Genomic DNA, 22878 nt, shown 5'->3' on the forward strand with positions numbered 1-22878 from the left:
TATAGAACAAAAAATAACAAAGGGGAAATAAGCATTGAAACAGAAAAAAATTTTTAAAAAAAGAGGTCTACTTTTCAAAAGGAGGAGCATAGTGGCCAGCCGTCAGAAGTTGACAATGACCAATTGAGAGCAATCATTGGAGCTGATCCTCTACAACTACACAAGAAGCTGCCAAAGAACTCAATGTCAACCATTTTATGGTCATTTGGCATTTGAAGCAATTCGGAAAGGTGAAAAAGCTAGATAAGTGGGTGTCTCATGAACTGAGTGAAAATTTAAAGTATCGTCATTTTGAAGTGTAGTCTTCTCTTATTCTATGCAACAACAAACTATTTCTCAAGCAGATTGTGACATGCGACAAAAAGTGGATTTCATACGACTACCGGCAATGACCACCTCAGTGGCTGGATGGAGAAGAAGCTCCAGAGCACTTCCCGAAGCCAAACTTGTGCCAAAAAGGCTCATGGTCACTGTTTGGTGGTCTGCTGCCGGTCTGATCTACTACAGCTTTCTGAATCCCAGGGAAACCATTACATTTGATAAGTATGCTCAGCAAATCGATGAGATGCATTGAAAACTGCAATGCCCGCAGCCGGCACTGATCAACAGAAAGGGTCCAATTCTTCTCTACGACAATGTCCAACTGTATGCCACACAACCAATGCTTCAAAAGTGGAACGAACTGCACTACGAAGTTTTGCCTCATCTGCCATAGTCACCTGACCTCTTGCCAACTGACTATGACTTCTTTAAGCATCTCAACAACTTTTTGCAGGGAAAATGCTTCCACAACGAGCAGGATGCAGAAAATGCTTTCTAAGTGTTTGTCTAATCCCACCAGGTGTGGTGGCTCACACTTGTAATCCCAGCACTTTGGGAGGCCGAGGTGGGTGGATCACCTGAGATCAGGTGTTCAAGACCAGCCTGGCTAACATAGTGAAACACCGTCTCTACTAAAAATACAAAAATTAGCTAGGTGTGGTGGTGGGTGCCTATAATCCCAGCTACTCGGGAGGCTGAGGCAGGAGAATCGCTGAACCCAGGAGGTGGAAGTTGCAGTGAGCCAAGATTGCACCACTGCACTCCAGCCTGGGTGACAAGAGCAAGACTCTGTCTCAAAAAAAAAAAAAAAAAGAAAAAAAGTTTGTAGAATCCCGAAGCATGGATTTTTATACTACAAGAATAAACTTCTCATTGGCAAAAATGTGTTGACTGTAATGGTTCCTATTTTGATTAATAAAGATGTGTTTGAGCCTAGTTACACTGATTTAAAATTCATGGTCCAAAACCACAATTACTTTTGCACCAACCTAATAATACATCATATTAAAAGAATGAAGAAAAAAATGCATGATCATCTCAACTGATGCAGAAAAAGCATTTGACAAAATTCAACACACTTTCATGATAAAACAAACTAACGAACTTGGAATAGAAGGACACTACCTCAACATAATAAAGCCATATATGAAAAAGCCACAGTGAGTATCATAAGCAATGGTGAGAGACTGAAATGTTTTCCTTTAAGATCAGGAATAAAACAAGTACTCCCACTTTTGCCACTTCCATTTGACATGAAACTGGAAGTTCTAGCCAGAGCTATTAGGCAAGAGAAAGACAATGAATTCAGCAAAGTAGCTGAATACAAAGCCAACAAACAAAAATTAGCTGCATCTCTATACACTAACAATGAATACTATGAAAAGGAAAATGAAGAAAATAATTCCATTTACAATAGCATCAAAAAGAATACATAAAAATTAACTGAACCAAGGAGGTGAAATACTTAGAAAACTAAAAGACGCTGCTAACAGAAATTAAAGAAGATATAAGTAAATGGAAACACATCCCATGTTCATAAATTGAAAGATTTAATATTGTTGAGATGTCAATACTACCAAAAACAATCTACAGAATCAATGCAATTCCTATCAAAATCCCAATATTTTGTACAGAAATAGAAAAATCTATCCTAAAATTCGTATGGAATCTCAAGGGAACCCAAGTAGATGAAATAATCCCGAAGAACAAAACTAGAGAACTCATACTTCCTTATTTCAAAATTTATTGCAAAGTTATAATAATCAAAATAGTGTGACACTGACATAAAGACCAACATATAAGCAACTGGAATAGAATACAGAATGAGTAAATAAACCCCCCCATATAGGGTCAAATGATTTTTGACAAGAGTACCAAGGTCATTCAATGAAGAAAGGGCAATGTTGTCAACAAACAGTGTTGGGAAAACTGGATACATACATATAAAAGAATGAACTTGGACCTCTCTTTATATAGGAAAATTAATTTAAAATAGATCAAAGGACTAAATGTGCAACCTAAAACTAAACTCTTAGAAGAAAAGATGGGGGAAAGGCTTCATGGAATTTGATTTGATAATGATTTCTTGGATATGACACGAAAGGCATAGGGCAATAACAACAACAACAAAAAAAACAGACAAAATGAACTCCATGAAAATAAATTTTTCTGCAACAAAAGATACTTATCAACAGAGTAAAACCCTACAGAATAGGAGAAAATATTTGCAAATCATGTATCTGATAAGGCATTAATATCCAGAATATACAGAGAAAAACTAAACAAGAATAAAAAATAAAATTTTTAAATGGACAAAAAACTTGACTAGCTGTTTTTCAAAAAAGATGCATATTAAAAGATGCTCGACATCACTAATCATTAGAAAGATGCAAATCAAAACTACAATGAGATACTTACTACCTCACACCTATCAGGATGGTTACTATCAAAAAAACATGAGGAAGACATCATTAAGATGACTGACTAGAGCACCAACACTCTTCCACAAAGGCCCAAAATAACAAGTAAATAACTGCACTTCAGGTAAGAGTTTCTAAGGGAGAACAACAGAATTCACATGAAAGAGAAAAAAAAAATCCACTTAATCATGGAGACTTGAGATGGCAGCATAGAGAAGAAAGCAAAGCACCCAGCCAGGATTGGCTCAGAACCAAGAGAGACTCCCCATTGTGTGAGAAATGGTAGGTAGGAGTTCCTTAGCAATCCCTAATACCACTGTGGACATGTGCAAACCTAGCTACAGAAGAGCCCTAGAGTCCTAACAGGCCCTGAATCCGGTACAGGGAGCTGCTTGGAGTCCACATGGTTACATTGCTCCAGAGAAGGAACACACACTGGGTCCCCCCACTCCCTGTGACCCAAGCTGCTACAGCATGGCACCATTTTGAGAACCGAGCCAATGCTGAAATACATGCTGCCATGGGGTTCAACAGACCTGGTATTTCCATATCTGAAGGGTCCCACTGTAATCATGCCACAATCAAATAAAAGGGTCCAACACCACAACCTCAGCTACACAGAGCAGTAAAGCCAAAACTCCAGAACCTGAGCTGATATAGTAGACCTAAAGGAACAAGCAATCTAGCACAGCAGGGAGGCCACCTCCAAGACCAAGGGCACTGGTGCATGCAGCCCCTAGGGTTTAAGAACTAGCTGCCAGCCACTGCCAGCAATCCCATTCCCATAACTGGTGAAGCAGAAATGCACCCCACATACCTGTAGGGACCAATGGCAACAGCCACCACTGGCAATTCCACCCCACAACTGGCAAAGCCACCATACCCAATGAGCACCCAACACCCAAGGCCTGAGAACTGTTCCACCTAGAGGCCCCTATCAACACCAAAGACATGAGACTCATTCTACAAAAACTCACAGCAGAGACCACTGAGGTACTTGCAGACACTGCTGACACGAATTACAGCCAAAGATCATATGGAGACTACATTACTGTACTAATATAGAAACAAAGCCAAAGCAACTACCCAAACAATACTGCAGGACAAATATACAGGAAAAGGTCCTTCTTTACAAAAGCTACTCCATAAAACAGAAAGAGACAACTATTCTACCAGATGCACCCATAACATAGGGACACAAGAAACATGAAAAAAGTTGGGCGTGGTGGTTCACGCCTGTAATTCCAGCACTTTGGGAGGCCAAGGCAGGCAGATCACGAGGTCAGGAGTTTGAGAACAGCCTGGCCAACATACTGAAACCCCGTCTCTACTAAAAATACAAAAAATTACCTGGGCTTGGTGGTGGGTGCCTGTAATCCCAACTACTTGGGAGGCTGTGGCAGGAAAATCGCTTAAACCTGGAAGGCAGAGGTTGCAGTGAGCCAAGATTGTGCCACTGCACTCCAACCTGGGTGACAGTGTGAGACTTTGTCTCAAAAAAAAAAAAAAAAAGAAACATGAAAAAGAAAACATGACACCTCAAATGGAACCCAATAATACTCCAGTAATAGACCCTAATGAAAAAGAAATCTAAAAAATGCCTGAAAAGAAATTAAAAATAACAATGTTAAGGAAACTTGGAAAGATACAAGAGAATACAGATAGAAAATTCAATGAAATCAGGAAAAAATGATATGAATGACAAATGTGAGAGACACAGATATCATAAAAAAGAACCAAACAGAATCCTTGGAGCTGAAGAATTCCATGAACAAAATTAAAAATACAATCAAGAATTTCAGGAACAGTCTAGATCAAGCAGGAAAAAGAATTTTTGAACATTAAGACAGGTCTTTTAAAATAATCCAGTCAGACAAATAATAATAAAGAATAAAAGGGATGAAGAAAGCCTATGAGACTTATGTGACACCATTAAGTGAACACATATTCACATTATAAAAATTCCAGAAGAATAAGAGATGGGAAATGGTATCAAAAACGTTGTAAACAAAATCATAACTGTAGAGTTCCCAAGTCTTAGGAGAGAGATGAACATCCAAATCCAAAAAGCTCAAAGACCCCAAACTGATTCAACCCAAAAAGGTCCTCTCCAAGGCATACTATACTCAAACATCAAAAATCAAATCAAAGAGAGAATTCTATAAACAACAAGAAAAAAGCATCAAGTCATATATAAGAAAATCCCCGTGAGACAAACAGCAGATTTCTCAAGAGAAACCTTACAGGCAAGAAGAGAACAGAATGATATACTCAAAAGTAGTGAAAGAAAAATAACTTCCATTCAAAAATACTATACCCAGCAAAACTATCTTCAGAAATGAAGAAGAAACAAAGTCTTTCTCAGACAAGCAAAAACTGAGACAATTCATCACCACTAAACCTACTCAACAAGAAATTCTTAAGGGAGTCCTACAACTGAAAATGAAAAGACAATGACTAACATCATGAAAACATGTTAGTATAAAACTCACTAGTAGAGCAGATAGATATACAAATGAGAATGAAATCAAACTTTGTCACTACAGAAATCCACCAAACCACAAAGATAAACAATTAAGAGAGCAAGAAAGAAACAGAAGATCTACAGTACAACCAGAAAACAATTAACAAAATGACAGGACTAAGTCCTTCCCTACCAAGAATAACTTTGAATGTAAACAGATTACATCCCCCAATTAAGACATATAGACTGGGTAAAGGCATAAAAACTCAAAGCCCAAATATAAGCTGCCTAAACAAAACTCACTTCACCCATAAAGACATACATAGTCTGAAAACGAAGTGGGGAAAAAAAAAACACTCCATGCAAAGAGAAACCAAAAATGAACAGAAGCAACTTACTTAGATAAAATAAACTTTAAGTCAAAAACTGTGAAAAGTTTGTCACACTGTAAAAAGAACTGTAAAAAAAAAAGTTTTTAAGCTGTAAAGAGACAAGGAAGTTCATTATATAATGGAAAAAAAAAACCAATTCAGCAAGAGGATTAGCAATAGTAAATATGTATGCATCAAACACCAGAGAACCAAGATATATTAAAGCAAATATAATTATTATCTAAGGGGAAAGATAGACACCAATGCAATAATAGTAGAGGATTTCAATACCCCACTCTCTGCATTAGAGAGATCACCTAGAAAGAAACATAGATTTAAACTACACTGTAGACCAAATGGACTTCACAGACACTTGTAAAACATTTCATCCAGTAGCCGGAGAATGCAGAATACTCATTCTTCTTCTTCTTTTTTTTTGAGATGGAGTCTTGCTCTGGCACCCAGGCTGGAGGGCAGTGGCACAATCTCGGCTCACTGTAACCTCTGCCTCCTGGGTTCTTGTGCCTCAGCCTCTCGAGTAGCGGGGATTACTGTCACGCACCACCAAACCCAATCAATTTTTTTCTGTATTTTTAGTAGGGACAAGGTTTCACCATTTTGGCCAGGCTGCTCTCCAACTCCTGACCTCAAGTGATCTGCCCACCTTGGTCTCCCAAAGTGCTGGGATTACAGATATGAGCCACCATGCTTGGCCAGAATATTCACTCTTTTTATCAGAACATGGAGCATTCCACAGGACAGACCATATGTTAGGCCACAAAACAAGTCTCAATAAATTTTTAAAAATCAATATATCAAGTATATTTTCTGACAACAGCAGTATAAAACTAGAAATCAGTAACAAGAAGAACTCTGAAAGGTGTACAAATACATGAAAATTAAATAACATGCTCCTGAATGACCAATGAGTCAAGGAGGAAATTAAAAAATTAACTGAAGGCCGGGTGTGGTGGCTCACACCTGTAATCCCAACACTTCAGCAGGCCGAGGCAGGAGGATCACAAGGTCAAGAGATCGAAACCATCCTGGCCATCATGGTGAAACCCTGTCTGTACTAAAAATATAAAAATTATATGGGCATGGTGGCACACGCCTTGCTACTCGGGAGGCTGAAGCAGGAGAACTGCTTGAATCTGGGAGGTGGAGGTTGCAGTTAGCTGAGATCGTGCCACTGCACTCCAGCCTGGCTACAGAGTGAGACTCCGTCTCAAAAACACAAAACAAAAAAAAAACAGAAAAATTTCTTAAAAACAAATAAATAAAAATAAAGATGCAACATACCCCAAACCTATGCAATGAATACCACAAAAGCAGAATTAAGAGTGAAAGTTTATAGCAATAAATGCCTACATCAAAAAAGTACAGAAACTTCAAATCAACAACATAATCATGTTCCCCAGGGAACTAGAAAAACAAGAACAGGCCGGGCACAGTGGCTCACACCTGTAATCTCAGCACTTTGGGAGGCCAAGGCGGGTGGATCACGAGGTCAGGAGATCGAGACTATCCTGGCTAACACCGTGAAACCCCATCTCTACTAAAAATACAAAAAATTAGCCAGGTATGGTGGCAGGTGCCTGTAGTCCCAGCTACTCAGGAGGCTGAGGCGGGAGAATGGCGTGAACCCAGGAGGCAGAGCTTGCAGTGAGCAGATCGCGCCACTGCACTCCAGCCTGGGCAACAGAGCGAGACTCCGTCTCAAAAAAAAGAAAAGAAAAACAAGAACAAACAAAGCCCAAAGTTAGTAGAGAGAACTAAAACGTAAAAATCAGTACAGAAACTTACAAAAAGATGTTGGGAGCAAGCCCCCCAAAGTCTGGCCATAAACTGGCCCCAAAACTGGCCATAAACAAAATCTCTGCAGCAATGTAACATGTCCATAATGGCCATAATGTCCAAGCTGGAAGGTTGTGGGTTTACAGGAACGAGGGCAAGGAACACCTGGCCCGCCCAGGGTGGAAAACCGCTTAAAAGCATTCTTAAGCCACAAACAAAAGCCTGAGCATCTGTGTCTTAAGGACATATTCCTGCTGCAATTAATTCGGCCCATCCTTTCATTTCCCTTAAGGGGTACTTTTAGTTAATTTAATATCTATAGAAACAATGCTAATGACTGGTTTGCTGTTAATAAATATGTGGGTAAATCTCTGTTCAGGGCTCTCAGCTCTGAAGGCTGTGAGACCCCTGATTTCCCACTTCACACCTCTATATTTCTGCGTGTGTGTCTTTAATTCCTCTAGTGCCGCTGGGTTAGGGTCTCCCCTACCAAGCCTGTCTCAGCAAGTGGCGCCCATTCATGGGGGCTCGAATCCAGGTCGAAGGGTCGCCAGAGCGACGGTTGGGAACAGAAAACTAGCTGGAGGACACCCGAGTACTCTTAAAGCAATCCCTGTGGTGAGTAAGAAGGGGAGCTCTGAAGCATCAGGGTAACAATGGGATAGGTATGGGGTCTGGTTCGTTTCATCTTAGAACTTTTTCACACTGATAACAAGGAGGAACAAGAGTATAGTGAAGTAACAGAAGAGGTTACAGAGCATGTTTATTTGCCAGCTAAAGCTAAAGCGGCAAAGGAAGGAGAGGTTCATCCCTACCCTTCTGCACCCCCTCATTATTTTTTGAGGAAAATGACCCCCCAGATCTTTCTTTTCCAGAGGACACTGGGTGAAAAATAGCTGCCCCAGTGACTGTTCGAGCAGCGCCTCGAGCGATGGCTCTTAGTTCTATTAGGCAGGAATTCGGCAAGCTAGACAAGAGGGTGATTTAGAGGCTTGGCAGTTCCCTGTTAGAATACACCCCCCAGATCAAGAGGGAAATATTACAGCTATATTTGAGCCTTTTCCTTTTAAATTACTTAAAGAACTAAAACAAGCAATAAGTCAGTATGGACCAGGTTCTCCTTTTGTAATGGGACTGTTAAGGAATGTTACTGTTTCCAGTCGGATGATTCCTACTGACTGGGACGCTCTTACTCGAGCTTGTCTAACTCCTGCTCAGTTCTTACAATTTAAAACTTGGTGGGCAGATGAAGCTTCCATTCGGGCTGCTCGCAATGCCCAGGCCCAACCTCAGATTAATATAACTGCAGACCAACTTTTGGGGGTTGGCGGCTGGGCTGGTTTAGATGCACAACTGGTCATGCAGGATGATGCCATAGAACAACTTAGAGGAGTGCACATTAGAGCTTGGGGAAAAAAAATCACTTAATGTGGGGAACAATACCCTTCCTTTAGTGCTATAAAACAGGGACCAAGGGAACCATATGTTGATTTTATAGCTCGGTTACAGGAGTCTCTTAAAAAGATGATTGCAGATTTGGCTGCTCAGGATATAGTGTTGCAGTTATTAGCTTTCCACAATGCTAATCCCGATTGCCAGGCTGCTCTGTGACCTATCAGAGGGAAAACACATTTAGTTGATTATATCAAGGCCTGTGATGGTATCGGAGGTAATCTGCATAAAGCTACCTTGTTGGCACAGGCAATGGCAGGACTGAGAGTGGATAAAGGAAATACTCCATTTCCTGGAGCTTGTTTTAACTGTGGGAAGCATGGTCATACTAAAAAAGAATGTAGAAAAAATCAGCGAGTCAGGCCACCAGATAGGGGAAAAAAGAAAACTGTTGAGCCAGAAATATGTCCAAAATGTAAAAAAGGAAGACACTGGGCTAGTCAGTGTCACTCTAAGTTTGATAAAGAAGGGAACCCGATTTCGGGAAATGCCATGAGGGAGCCGTCTCGGGCCCTGTTCTAAACCGGGGCATTTCCAGCACAGGCCATTCCCTCACCCCTGTACAATGTCTGTCCCCTGCCACAGCAAGTAGTTCCACAGTAGATTTATGCTGCACAAAAGCTGTGAGCCTTCTGCCTGGGGAACCCCTGCAAAAGGTCCCAACAGGAGTCTGTGGACCCTTGCCAGCAGGGACTATAGGATTACTTTTAGGAAGGTCTAGTGTAAGTTTAAAAGGTGTACAAATACATACAGGAGTCACTGATTCAGATTATAATCGGTAAATTCAAATTGTTATATCTACTTCTGTTCCCTGGAAAGCAGAGCCAGGAAAGCACATAGCACAGCTCCTGATTGTGCCGTATGTGGGAATGGGAAAAAGTGAAATTAAACGAACAGGAGGATTTGGAAGCACAAATAAACAAGGCAAAGCAGCTTACTGGGTAAATCAAATTACTGATAAATGTCCTACCTGTGAAATAACTATTGAAGGAAAGAAATGTAAAGGTTTGGTAGATACAGGAGCAGACATTTCAATCATTTCTCTACAGCACTGGCCATCCACGTGGCCAATTCAACCTGCTCAATTTAACATAGTTGAAGTTGGTAAAGTCACTGAAGTATATCAAAGTAGTTATATTTTGCATTGTGAGGGGCCCGATGGACAACCTGGGACTATTCAAGCAATTATAACTTCTGTACCTATAAACTGATGGGGAAGAGATTTATTACAACAACGGGGAGCACAAGTTCTAATTCCAGAACAATTATATAGCCCTCAAAGTCAATATACAATGCATGAAATGAGGTATGTCCCTGGTACGGGACTAGAAAAAAAAATTGCAAGGTTTGAAAGAACCACTTCAAGTGGAAAAAACAAAGTTCCCGCCAAAGATTAGGAAAAAATTTTTGATGGCAGCCATTGTTAAGCCTCCAGAACCTATACCTTTCAAATGGTTAACAGATACGCCAATTTGGATAGAACAATGGCTGCTAAGTAAAGAGAAACTGGAGGCTTTAGAGAAATTAGTTGCTGAACAATTAGAAAATGGGCACATAGCTCCAACATTTTCTTCTTGGAATTCTCCAATTTTCGTAATTAAGAAAAAATCAGGAAAATGGAAAATGTTCACTGACTTAAGAGCCATCAATTCAGTTATACAACCTATGGGAGCATTACAGCCAGGATTGCCTTCTCCTGCTTTAATTCCAAAAAACTGGCCTGATTCCTGCAAGAAGTAGCTCACCATGACAAAGCTGCCCTTGCTTTTATCTCTTTGCAAATCTAAGAAGGGAGACATGTTGGGAGCAACCCCCCAAAGTCTGGCCATAAACTGGCCCCAAAACTGGCCATAAATAAAATCTGTGCAGCAATGTAACATGTCCATAATGCCCATAAAGTCCAAGCTGGAAGGTTGTGAGTTTATGGGAATGAGGACAAGGAATACCTGGCCCGCCCAGGGCAGAAAACTGCTTAAAGGCATTCTTAAGCCACAAACAAAAGCCTGAGCATCTGTGTCTTAAGGGTGTGTTCCTGCTGCAATTAATTTGGCCCATCCCTTCGTTTCCCTTAAGGGATACCTTTATTTAATTTAATATCTATAGAAACAATGCTAATGACTGGTTTGCTGTTAATAAATATGTGGGTAAATCTCTGTTCAGGGCTCTCAGCTCTGAAGGTTGTGAGACCCCTGATTTCCCACTTCACACTTCTATATTTCTGTGTGTCTGTCTCTAATCCCTCGAGTGCCGCTGGGTTAGGGTCTCCCCAACTGAGCTGGTCTCGGCAAAAAGGAGACTAAAAAACTATAAAATATCAACAAAACAAAATGTTGGTTTTTTGAAAAAACAAAATTGACAAAACATTAGCTAGATTAACTAAAAGTGAGAAGACCCAAATAAATAAAATCAAAAATGAAAAAGCAGACATTACAGCTGATGCCACAGAAATACTAAAGATCATTAGAGACTATTATGAGCAACTGTAGGACAACAAATAGGAAAACCTAGAGAAAATGGATAAATTGCTAAACACACAAAACCTATCAAGACTGAACCAAACAGAAGGAAATACAAAACCTGAACAGATCAATAATGAGTAACAAGACTGCATCATCAATAAAAAGTCTCCCAAGAAAAAAAGCCCAGGACCAGATGGCTTCACTGCTGAATTCTACCAAACTTTTAAAAAAGAACTAATACTAATTCTTCTCAAACTATTCCAAAAAATTGAAAGGGAGAGAATTCTTCCAAACTCATTCTACGAGGCCAGCATTACCCTGACACCAAAACCAGACAGGGACACAACAAAAAAAAAGAGCACTATGGCCAGTATCCCTAATAAATACAGATGCAAAAACCCTCAACAAAAACACCAGCAAACCAAATCCAGCAACACGTTAAAAAGATTATTCACCATGATCAAGTTAGATTTATCACAGGTATGCAAGGATGGTTCAATATATGCAAATCAATAAATGTGATACATCGTATCAACTGAATGAAGAAAAAACGATAATTTCAATACATGCAGAAAAAGCGTCTGACAAAAATTCAGCTTTCCTTCATGACAAAAACTTTAAAAAAAATTAGGTATACAAGAAACATACCTCAATACAATGAATACCATATATGACAAAACCACAACTAACATCATACTGAACAAAAAAACATTGAAAGCTTTTCCCCTAAGAACTGGAACAATACAAGGATGTTCACCCTTGTCAATCTTATTCAACACAGCACTGGAAATCTCAGCCAAAGCAATTAGGCATGAGAGAGAAATAAATGGCTTCAAAATAAAAAAGGAGAAAGTCAAAACTGTCCACTTGCAGATGACATTATCTTACATATAGAAAAACCTAAAGATCCCACCAAAAAGCTCTTAGAACTTTTAATTCATTAAAGTTTCAGGATAAAAAAACTCAACATACAAAAATCAGTAGCATTTCTACATACTTAAACTAACTGGAAAAGAAAGAAATCTTCTTTATTATAATTATAAAAATTAAAATACCTATGAATAAATTTAACAAAGGAGGTAAAAGATCTCTAAAAGGAAAACTATAAAATACTGATTAAAGAAATTGAAGACACCAAAAAATGAAAAGAAATCTCATGCTTATGGATTGGGAGATTAATATTGTTAACATGACCGTACTACCAAAAGTGATCTACAGTCAATGCAATTTCTACCATATTACCAATGAATTTCTTCACAGAAATTTAAAAAAAAAAATCTTAAAATTTGCATGGAGTCACAAGACTCCAAAGAGTCAAAGCAATCCTGTGTAAAAAGAACAAAGTTGGAGATATCTATCACACTATCTGACTTCAAAATATGCTACAAAGCTGTAGTAACCAAAACACCATAGTACTGGCATAAAAACACATACACCCACAAATGAAACAGAATAGAGAAGTCAAAAATAATTCCACATATTTACAGATAACTGATTTTCAACAAAAGCACCAAGAAAATACATTGGGGAAAGGACAGCCTCTTCAATAAATGATTATGGGAAAACTGCATATCCAAATGCAGAAGAATAAAACTAGATCCATCTCTCATCATATATAAAAATCAAAAACTTAAGTATGAGACCCCAAACTATGAAACTACTACAGGAAAACACAAGGAAAAGACTTCAGGACATTGCCCTAGGGGAAGATTTTACGGGTGAGACCTCAATAACACAGGCAACAAGTTGGGCATGGTGGCACGTGCCTATAGTCTCAGCTACTTGGGAAGCTGAGGCAAGAGGATCACCTGAGTCCAGAAATTTTGTGCTGTAGATGCTGTAGTGCGCTACTGCAATTGGGCATTCACATTAAGTTTCCCATCAGGATAATGACCTCCCAAGAGTAGAGGACCACCAGAATGCCTAAGGAGGGGTGACCTGACCCAGGTCAGAAATAGAGTGGGTCAAAACTCTATGCTGAACAATAGTAGCACTGCACCTGTGAATACCCACTGCAATCCAGCCTGGGCAACACAGCAAAATCCCATCCCTTATGTAAATACAAAAACAAAATAAATGAAACAACTATAACAACAGAAAACGCAGGCAACAAAAGCAAACATAGATAAATGAGATCGTATCAAACCAAGTTTCTGCACAACAAAGGAAACAATCAACAGAGTGAAGAGACAACCTATACAATGGGAGAAAATATTAATACCTGCAAACTAATTTTTTTTTTTTTTTTTGAGACAGAGTTTCGCTCTTTTTGCCCAGGCTGGGGTGCAATGGCATGGTCTCGGCTCACCACAACCTCCGCCTCCTGGGTTCAAGCAATTCTCCTGCCTCAGCCTCCAGTGTAGCTGGGATTACTGGCGCACACTACCAGGCCCAGCTAATTTTGTATTTTTAGTAGAGGCAGGGTTTCACCATGTTGGTCAGGCTGGTCTTATACTCCTGACCTCAGGTGATCCACCCGCCTTGGCCTCTCAAAGTGCTGGGATTACAGGTGTGAACCATCATACCTGGCCCACCTGCAAACTATTTATCTGACAAGGGATTAAAATTTAGAATAAACAAGAAACTCAAACAACTGCAAAAAGCCCCAAGTAATTTCATTTAAAAATGGGCAAATGATCTGAATGGATCATTTATGAAAAATTGTTCAACATAACTATTCATCAGGGAAATGCAAATCAAACCACAATGAGATTTCATCTCACCAGCTAGAATGCCTGTCAAAAAGACAAAACAAATGTTGTCAAGAATGAGGAGAAAAGGGACTCTAATACACTGTTAGTGGGGATGTAAATTAGTATAGCCATTAAGAAAAATAGTATGGAAGCTCTACAAAAAAACTAACAACAGGCCAAGTGCGGTGGCTCACGCTTATAATCTCAGTACTTTGGGAGGCCAAGGCAGGTGGATCACTTGAGGTCAAGAGTTGAAGACCAGCCTGGCCAACACAGTGAAACCCCGTCTCTACTAAAAATAACAATCAATCAATTAATCAATAAATTAGCCAGGCATGGTGGCACACACCTGTAATCCAGCTGCTCAGGAGGCTGAGGCAAGAGAATCACTTGAACCTGGGAGGCAGAGGTTACAGTGAGCCGAGATCATACCACTGCACTCCAGCCTAGGTGACAGAGTGAGACCCTGTCTCAAAAAAAAACTGAAACAGAACTACCACAGGACCCAGAAATTCCACAACTGGGTATATACCCAAAGCAAAGGAAATTAGTATGTCAAAGTGATATCTGCACTCCTATGTTTACTGTAGAACTATTCACAGTAAGCAAGATATGGAATCAACCTACGTGCCCATCAACAGATGGATGGATAAAGAAAATGTGGCATATATAAACAATGGAATACTATTCAGCCATAAAAAAGGATGAAATCCTGTCATTCATGGCAACATGGACAAGTATGGAGGACAATTGTTAATTAAATAAGTCAGGCACACAAAGATATATACTGCATGTTCTCACTCACATGTGTAAGCTAAAAAGTTTATTTCATAGAACTAGAGAGTAGAATAGTGGTTACTAGAGGCTGGAAGGGTAGTGAGGAGGGAAGACAGAGGTTGGTTAACAAATACAAAATTACTATTGGATAGGAAGAATAATTTCTGGTGTTCTACAGCACTACCGACTGACTACAGTTAGCACTAATTTATTGTACGTTTGAGCTAGAAGAGACGATTTTGAATGTTCCCAAATGAAAGAACATATGAAATGTTTGAGGTGATTGAATATGCTAATTACCCTGATTTGATCATTACACATTGTATACGTGAATCAAAATATCACACTGTACCCTGTAAACATGTACAATTGTGTGTCAATTAAGTTTTTTAAAAACATGAAATAAGTGCTGGTGAAGATATGGAGAAATTAGAAGTCTTGTGCATTTTGGGTGGGTATTTAAAATGGTGCAGCCACTGAAGAAAATAGAATGGCAGTTCCTCAAAAAATTAAAAACAGAATTACAATATAAGCCAGTAATTCTTCTTCTGGATATACACCCAAAATAACTGAAACCAAGGTCGTAAGGAGATGTTTGTACACACATGTTCATAACAGCATTATTAATAGCTAAAATGTGGAAGAAATCCAGGTGTCCATAAACAAATCAATAAATACAGTATATATGTAGAACTGAAATATTATTAACCCTTAGAAAGTAATGAACATTAGGGCAGGTGTGGTGGCTCACGCTTGTAATCTCAGCACTTTGGGAGGCTGAGGTGGGCAAATCACCTGAGGTCATGAGTTCGAGACCAGCCTGGCCAACATGGTGAAACGGCATCTCTACAAAAATACAAAAATTAGCCAGGTATGGTAGCAGGCGCCTTTAATCCCAGCTACTTGGGAGACTAAGGCAGGAGAATGGCTTGAACCTGGGAGACAAGAGGTTGCAGTGAGCTGAGATCATGCCACTGCACTCCAGCCTGGGCAACAGAGTGAGATGCTGTCTCAAAAAAAAAAAAAAAAAAAAGTAATGACATCATGCTAAGTAAAATAACCCAGTCAAAAAAAAAAAAAAAAAAGACAAATACTGTTTGATTCCACTTACAAAGGTATGTAGAGTAGTCAAAAATCCTAAAAGACAGAAAGTGAAATGGTGATTACCAGGGTTTGGGAGGATGGGCTAAAGGGGAGTTATTGTTTAATGGGTACAGAGTTTGTTTTACAAGCTAAAAAGAACTCTGGAGATAGATGGTAATGATGGTTCCACAATATGAATGTATTCAATACCACTGAATTGTACACTTAAAAATAGTTAAGATGGTAGATTTTATTTTTACATGTATTTTATCAATTTTCAAATATTGGAAAAAAATTAATGGAATCCCAATAAAACTGCAAACAAACTTTTTGATGGAGCTAGACATTAATATTCAAGTTGATATGAAAAAACAAACATATAATTATAGCTAGGAAAATACTGAGAGAAAAACTATAAGGACTGAGTACCACAACCAGACATTAAAGCATACTATAAAGCCTCTATAATTAAAGTATCATAATAATGGTACAGGCGCCTAAAGTTCCAACTACTTGGGAGGCTGAGGCAGGAGGATTGCTTGAGCTCAGGAGTTCAGTGTTACAGTGAGCCATGATCGCTCACTCCAGCCTGGGCAACAAAGAAAGACTCTGTCTCTAAATAAAAATTAAAACAAAAAAATTCTTTTTAATGTAAAATGGCACATGAACAGACAACCAGATGAGTGAAACAGAATAGAAAGTCCAGAAATATACCCAAGTATATATGGAAATTTAAAATACAATAAAAGCATCATCATGAATCACTGGGGCAAAGACAGGTTTTTAATAAAAGTGTGGGACAATCAATTAGCCATTTAGAAAAAACTGATCAAATCCATACCTCACAGCATACAAAAGAATACACTTCAAATAGATCAGAGAACTAAATGTAAAAAATGAAACCATACAAGCAAAAAGAAGTGAATTCCTCTTTAACCTCAGTTCAGGGAGAGAGTACTAACTCTGACTTAATACCCAGAGGCAATAACAGATTAAATTTGATTACATAATAAAAATTTTTGCATGGCAAAAAAATAACGGAAGCAAAATCAAAAGACTGCTGACACACACTGGCAGAAAATATCTGCAGCATAATCCTAATATATAAAGAACTCTTAAAAAGTAAGGTAATTTTAAAAAAATTTTTAAGCAAGGGAAAAAAGGCCAAAAAAACCAAGTATAATAGGGAAAGACAAGAACAAACAATACATACAAAAATGATATAAAAATGGCCCTTAAACACATGAAACATTGTTCAATCTCATTTATAATATGAGAAATGCAAATTAAACTACACTAAGATGCAAAGTGATATAATACTCTTGGATGGAAATTTGGCAATATCTAACAAAACTGCATATGATTTACCTTTTCACCCACCTATTTACTTCAGGAATTCACCCTGAAGATACACCTCCAGAAAATGAAAATATTTACATGTACAACATTATTGATTGCATCATTAGTTGTAATCACAAAATACTGGAGGCCAGGTGTAGTGGCTCAACACCTATAATCCCAGTACTCTGGGAGGCCGAGGTGGGCAGATCACCCGAAGCCAGAAGTTTGACAGCAGCCTGGCCAACATGGTGAAACCCCACCCCTACTAAAAATACAAAATTTAGCCAGTCGTGGTGACATACACCTGTAATCTCAGCTACTCAGGAGGCAGGAGAATCACTTGAATCCCAGAGGCAGAGGCGGAGGCTGCAGTGAGCCAAGATCGCCCCACTGCCCTTCAGCCTGGGCAACAGAGCAAGACTGTGTTTCAAAAAAAAAAAAAAAAAAAAAGACGAAATATTGGAAATTAAATGAACATAGGAGACTATTTCACTAAACACTGATAGATACACATAGTGGAGTGCTATGCAGCCATAAAAAAGAATGAGGTTAATCCCTATGAAATAATCTGAAGCAGTTTCCAGGGTACACTGATAAGAAAGAAGGAAAAATACAATGACATCTGGTATTTGTGAGGAACAAAAACAAACAAACAAACAAACAAAAAATGTAGGAAGTCTAAACCAGAAACTAATGAGATTAATCTCACATGGGGCAGGATAGATGAGAAAAGATGAGGGAAATGGGAACAGGGTAGAGGAGATGTGGGAAGTGGCACTTTTTTGAGGGTTTTGTTTTTTTGTTTTTGTTTTTTTTTTGGTGTATTATAGTTCTGTCCTTTAGAACCATGTAGACATTTCAAATGCCCAACATATTAATAAATAAATAAACAAGGATGAGGTATGGACTCAAAACAGAATAGAATAGATAGAATAAACCTGCTTTATAAGTGAATAACAAACCACATTAAAGGAGAATTTGGTGAGAAAAATCCTAAGTAACTTTGGAAAATAATATTTTGACTATATACTCTAAGGCTAAAGATAAAAACAACTATACACAAATATTACATGTAAGTTAATAGGTTTGTTTTTCATTGAGTGATGAGTTAGCAATTCTAAAACAACTTTATATTTTAGGACTGAGGAAATAAGTAAATATGGTAGGAATAATGAATGCCAGTTTTCTCACTGTCAAAAGAATTGCAAGTATGAAAAGAGGAAGACCAGAATGAACTCCACGGTGCTGGAACAGAACTGGAAATATCAATGTAAACTCAAGATTATTAATATAGAGAAAAAATAAAGAAATAGATGTAAATGTGTACTTTTCAGTTCACTGGGAGGACCTAGAAGCAATGACTCTCTAGTACCAATAAGCATACCTAGAGTTGAGATTTTGGTTTCTAAATGCCATTCTCCAATTAAAAAGCAATCAAAGCACCTCAGAGAAATGTTTAATTCCAGGGCTGGGGCAGGGAAAGTGAAAGAGAATCACAGAACATCCTGTAATGACAGAAAAAAGTCACAATAAATGGTGGGATTATGTCAAAAGGACATGGAATTCAACTTGAAAGATCTTCCAATAGCCAAATCTGAGAAAAGTTGAGCAACAAAAAAAATAACAAAATCTTATAATCTATAGAAAAAATATGAATGTATAAATCCATAATGATATAAATATATTTAGAGGAGAAGGGAAAGCACTTACTTTCAGGAGAATTCCAACTAATAAATGAGGAAGGATCATAGAAATGGGAAGATCATCATTTGGCAAATGCTAGAGTTATAACTGTTTCAGATAAGAATTATCAATGGATACTAAAATTAATGGAAGATTATATAAAGGCAAAATATGAGAATATTTACACAGACTTGAAATATCATATGGGCAACCACAAGATAATTATATATTACAAAGGGAAAAAATAGTAATTTTATAGGGGAAAAATGTGGCAGATACCACCTTAACCAAGTGATCAAGGTTAAAATCACCAGTTAAGGGGCCAAATCATGAAACTCCTAATATGATTCACTGAGGACACATGACTTTGATGTTTTGCTAAAAATGCCTAACCTGAATTTAACCATGAAAAATGCAATACAAAACCAAATTGAGAGAGGATATATAAAATACTGACAAGTATTTGTCAAAGTGTTCATATGTTCCAGATTAAAAGTAACTAAATGCAACATGTGATCCTGAATTGGGTTTTAGACCAGAAAAAAGACATCAGTGGGACAACTGGTAAAATTTAAGTACAGTTAATAGATTTTATAATAGTAATGCCTGATTTCCTGATTATATTCATGTTAATTTCTTAATCTTGATTATTATAATATGGTTACATAAGTATTTGTATTTGGGAGATCAGGGTGAAGAGCACATGGGAATTCTTTGTACTAGTTGTACATCATTTTGTTAACTCTGACCTTATTTCAACATGAAAAACTTTAAATATATATGTATATATAACCTAACACTCTGAAGCTCCTTCCTGGTGATCTCTTCTGCCATCTGTGAAGCCCGCAATTTCTCTTCATACTGATCCTTTTCAGATTGCCTCCAGACCTCATGTTCCACTTTCATTTTCTCCAAATCTGCTAATCTGTTCTCGAGTTCTAACCTAAAACAAGAGATCATAATTATGTTACAAGAACTATAATAAAGATGATATGATAGCAAAATGTTTTCATTTGCAAGGATATTTAAGTCAAACTAAGGTAATTAAGTACTTACTTTTCATCTTGTAATACCACAAGTTTTTGATAACCTTCTTCTTTGGCAGCTTGTACTTTACGTATTAATTCACGATCCTTTTCTACTAAGAGCACTTTGTGATGTTCAACAGCTGCTTTGAGAATTTCATTGTCTGACTGTAATCCTAGTGTTTTTCAAGGAGAAAAGTGTACTATATTCAATGTTATTAAGATGAAAAATCACATTTAACAGCAAGCATTCATAAGCTGGTAAGACAAATGAATGTAGAAAGTCTCTACAAATATATGTTCTCAACAATACTCACATCATTAATAAACACTCTTAAAATAAAAATGAAACAGGCTAAAACTCAGAGCAAATTTTCCTGTCACTGTTTATTTAGTGCATACACATATAAAAACTTTAATAAAAGCTGTATACATTTACTCATTCGAACATTGAGAGTTGAGATCAACCTGGATGATAACCAGAGGTTTACTTACTTCACCTCTAAAGAGGTTCTGTGACCTAAGCCTCATAGAAAAAGCTGGCTGATAGCAGAGTGAAATAAATCACAAAACCCTTCAAAACCTATTGATTCTAGCAGAATTACTAGATCTCTAGCAGAAGTATAAATAACATGGACACTTTCAAGTTTGTACAATGAATTCAGAAATCTTTGTGATGAAATGGCAAATACTTTGCAGATGGAATAACTAAAGCAAATTCACATCTAACTCAAAGTGAAAACAAAAATGCAGCATTCTTTAAGTTCCTAAAAAAATTTACTTCTTAATTCTATGGAAATCCATGAGTCAATAAATAGAAATTAATAATTGGAAAAAATCATTCATAGCAGCCAGACACGGTGTTAGCACCTGTAGTCCCAGCTACTGAGGAGGCTTAGGCAGGAGGACCATTTGAGCCCAGGAGTTCAAGGCTAGCCTGGGCAACATGGTGAGACCCCATTTCAAAACATGAAAGGCATTCATCATAAACTCTGTCTGAAATGAGTTCAACTACAGATCAACTCAAGCATAGCTACAGGCCAAAGGTAAGCTTATTTAAATACTTCAAGTTAGAAACAACATAAATAATGAGGAAATCTGATGAGACAGATGTTCCAAGATTAAACTGGAACTTAAAAATAAGCCTACTCGGCTGGGCGTGGCTCATGCCTGTAATCCCAGTACTTTGGGAGGCCGAGGCAGGCGGATCACGAGGTCAGGAGATCAAGACCATCCTGGCTAACACGGTGAAACGCTGTCTCTACTTAAAAATACAAAAAAACAGCCAGCCTGGTGGTGGGCGCCTGTAGTCCCAGCTATTTGGGAGGCTGAGGCAGGAGAATGGCGTGAACCTGGGAGGCAGAGCTTCCAGTGAGCCGAGATCATGCCACTGCACTCCAGCCAGGGGGACAGAGCGAGACTCCATCTCAAAAATAAAAAATAAATAAATAAGCCTACTCTGCACTAGGCTACAATGAACTGGCCTGAGGTCTACATAAAAAATTTTTTTTAATTGAAAAAAATTAAGCCTGGAACCCAATTATCTTCCTCACATTCTCTAGACTTAAAATGTCCTGGGACTAATAACTACACCATAAATAGATTTAAAATTTATAAATCAGGAAGTATGGCATCCCATTTACAAAATTCATTTATGTATCCAATAACTATGATAAAAACATAAGACTGATTTTTTTAAAGTTATTAAATCTTACAATGAACAAAACACTCAACATATAATAAACATTTCATATGTACTCCAAAATTAAAACTAAATTAAGTTGAAAATTTGGAAATAAAAATTCAGGTTCAACTATTTTAATAATTTGAGTTCATATCTGAAAATAAGCAGCAGCAGCAGCAGCAGCAAGGGAAATCACATATTACCATCCAGTTCACTTTGAATCTTATTCCTTTCTCTTTCTAGCTCACTCTTAGCTCTTGCTGTCTCCAGTTTGATGTCTGTTATTTCCAGTTTGTTGGAATGTTTAAGTTCTTTTACCTGTTGATAATTAAAAACTGAAATTACTATTGGTCATTTTCTTGCCATTCAATACTTACCCCAAAACATAAGTGGAAACAAGAAAACGCTCTGGTAGTAAAGTAGAGTCTAAGTATCTTCCAAGAAGAAAGAAGTGTCAGTGCCTGCAACAGTACTTCAAGTAAGGAGACATTAAGAAAATACTGTTCTTTCCTAACAGAACAGAGGCATTTCTTTACGAATATCTGTGTATGGTCCTTTGGCTTAATCTTGCCTTAAAGACTTAATTACAAGTATCTAAAATCAAATACTCAATGATTGGAAAATCTGCAGGGAAAAAAATCCTGAAACTTTTAAAATTTGTTAATATTTCTAAAAGACAGGGTCTTGCTATGTCATCCAGGCTGGAGTGCAGTGGCACGATCATAGCTCATTTCAACTTCAAACTCCTGGGCTCAAGTGATCCTCTCTCCTCAGCATTCCAAGTAGCTGTCAGGACTATACGTGCACACCACCACACTCAGATAATTTTTCAATTTTTTTGTAGCAATAGGGTCTTGCTATGTTGACCAGGCTGGTCTCAAACTCCTGGCCTCAAGCAATCCACCTGCTTTGGCCTCCTAAAGTGCTAGGATTATAGTTGTAATCCACTGCACTTGGCCTGAAACCTTCCTTTTAAAAAGTGTCCACAGCTGGATACGGTAACTTGCACCTAAAATCCCAGCTACTCAAGAGGCTGTGGCAGAAGGAAGTGTTTGAGGCCTGGTGTTGGAGACCAGCCTGGGCAACATAGTGAGATCCTTTCTCTAAAAAAAAATTTAAAAATTAGCCAGACATGACATGCCCCTTAGTCCCAGCCACTGGGGAGACTGAGGTAAGAGGATCACTTGAGTCTAGGGGTTTGAGGCTGCAGTGCTATGATTGTGCCAATGTATTCCAGCCTGGGCAACAGAGTGAGACCTTGTCTCTAAAAAAAAATTAAAATTAAATTTAAGAATAAAAAATGGGCCG

General features: G+C 38.1%; 1 protein-coding gene across 13 annotated transcripts in view; it reads right to left on the reverse strand.

Moving 5' to 3' along the window:
- CEP83 (centrosomal protein 83) overlaps positions 1-22878 on the reverse strand; it is a 182239-nt gene that overhangs the window by 69781 nt on the left and 89580 nt on the right. For all 13 annotated transcript variants that reach the window (XR_010148376.1, XR_010148377.1, XR_010148375.1 and 10 more), the window contains 3 exons: positions 21774-21888; positions 19918-20062; positions 19655-19804 (listed from right to left, as the gene is read on the reverse strand). Coding sequence is in view for 10 of the 13 variants with exons in the window: in XM_054664609.2 (XP_054520584.2) it covers positions 19655-19804; positions 19918-20062; positions 21774-21888 (410 nt within the window). In the remaining 3 variants the exon portion in view is untranslated. The remainder of the gene's footprint in view (positions 1-19654; positions 19805-19917; positions 20063-21773; positions 21889-22878) is intronic.

Source organism: Pan troglodytes, chromosome 10, assembly GCF_028858775.2.
Source record: "Pan troglodytes isolate AG18354 chromosome 10, NHGRI_mPanTro3-v2.0_pri, whole genome shotgun sequence".
NCBI classification, from domain to species: Eukaryota; Metazoa; Chordata; class Mammalia; order Primates; family Hominidae; genus Pan; species Pan troglodytes.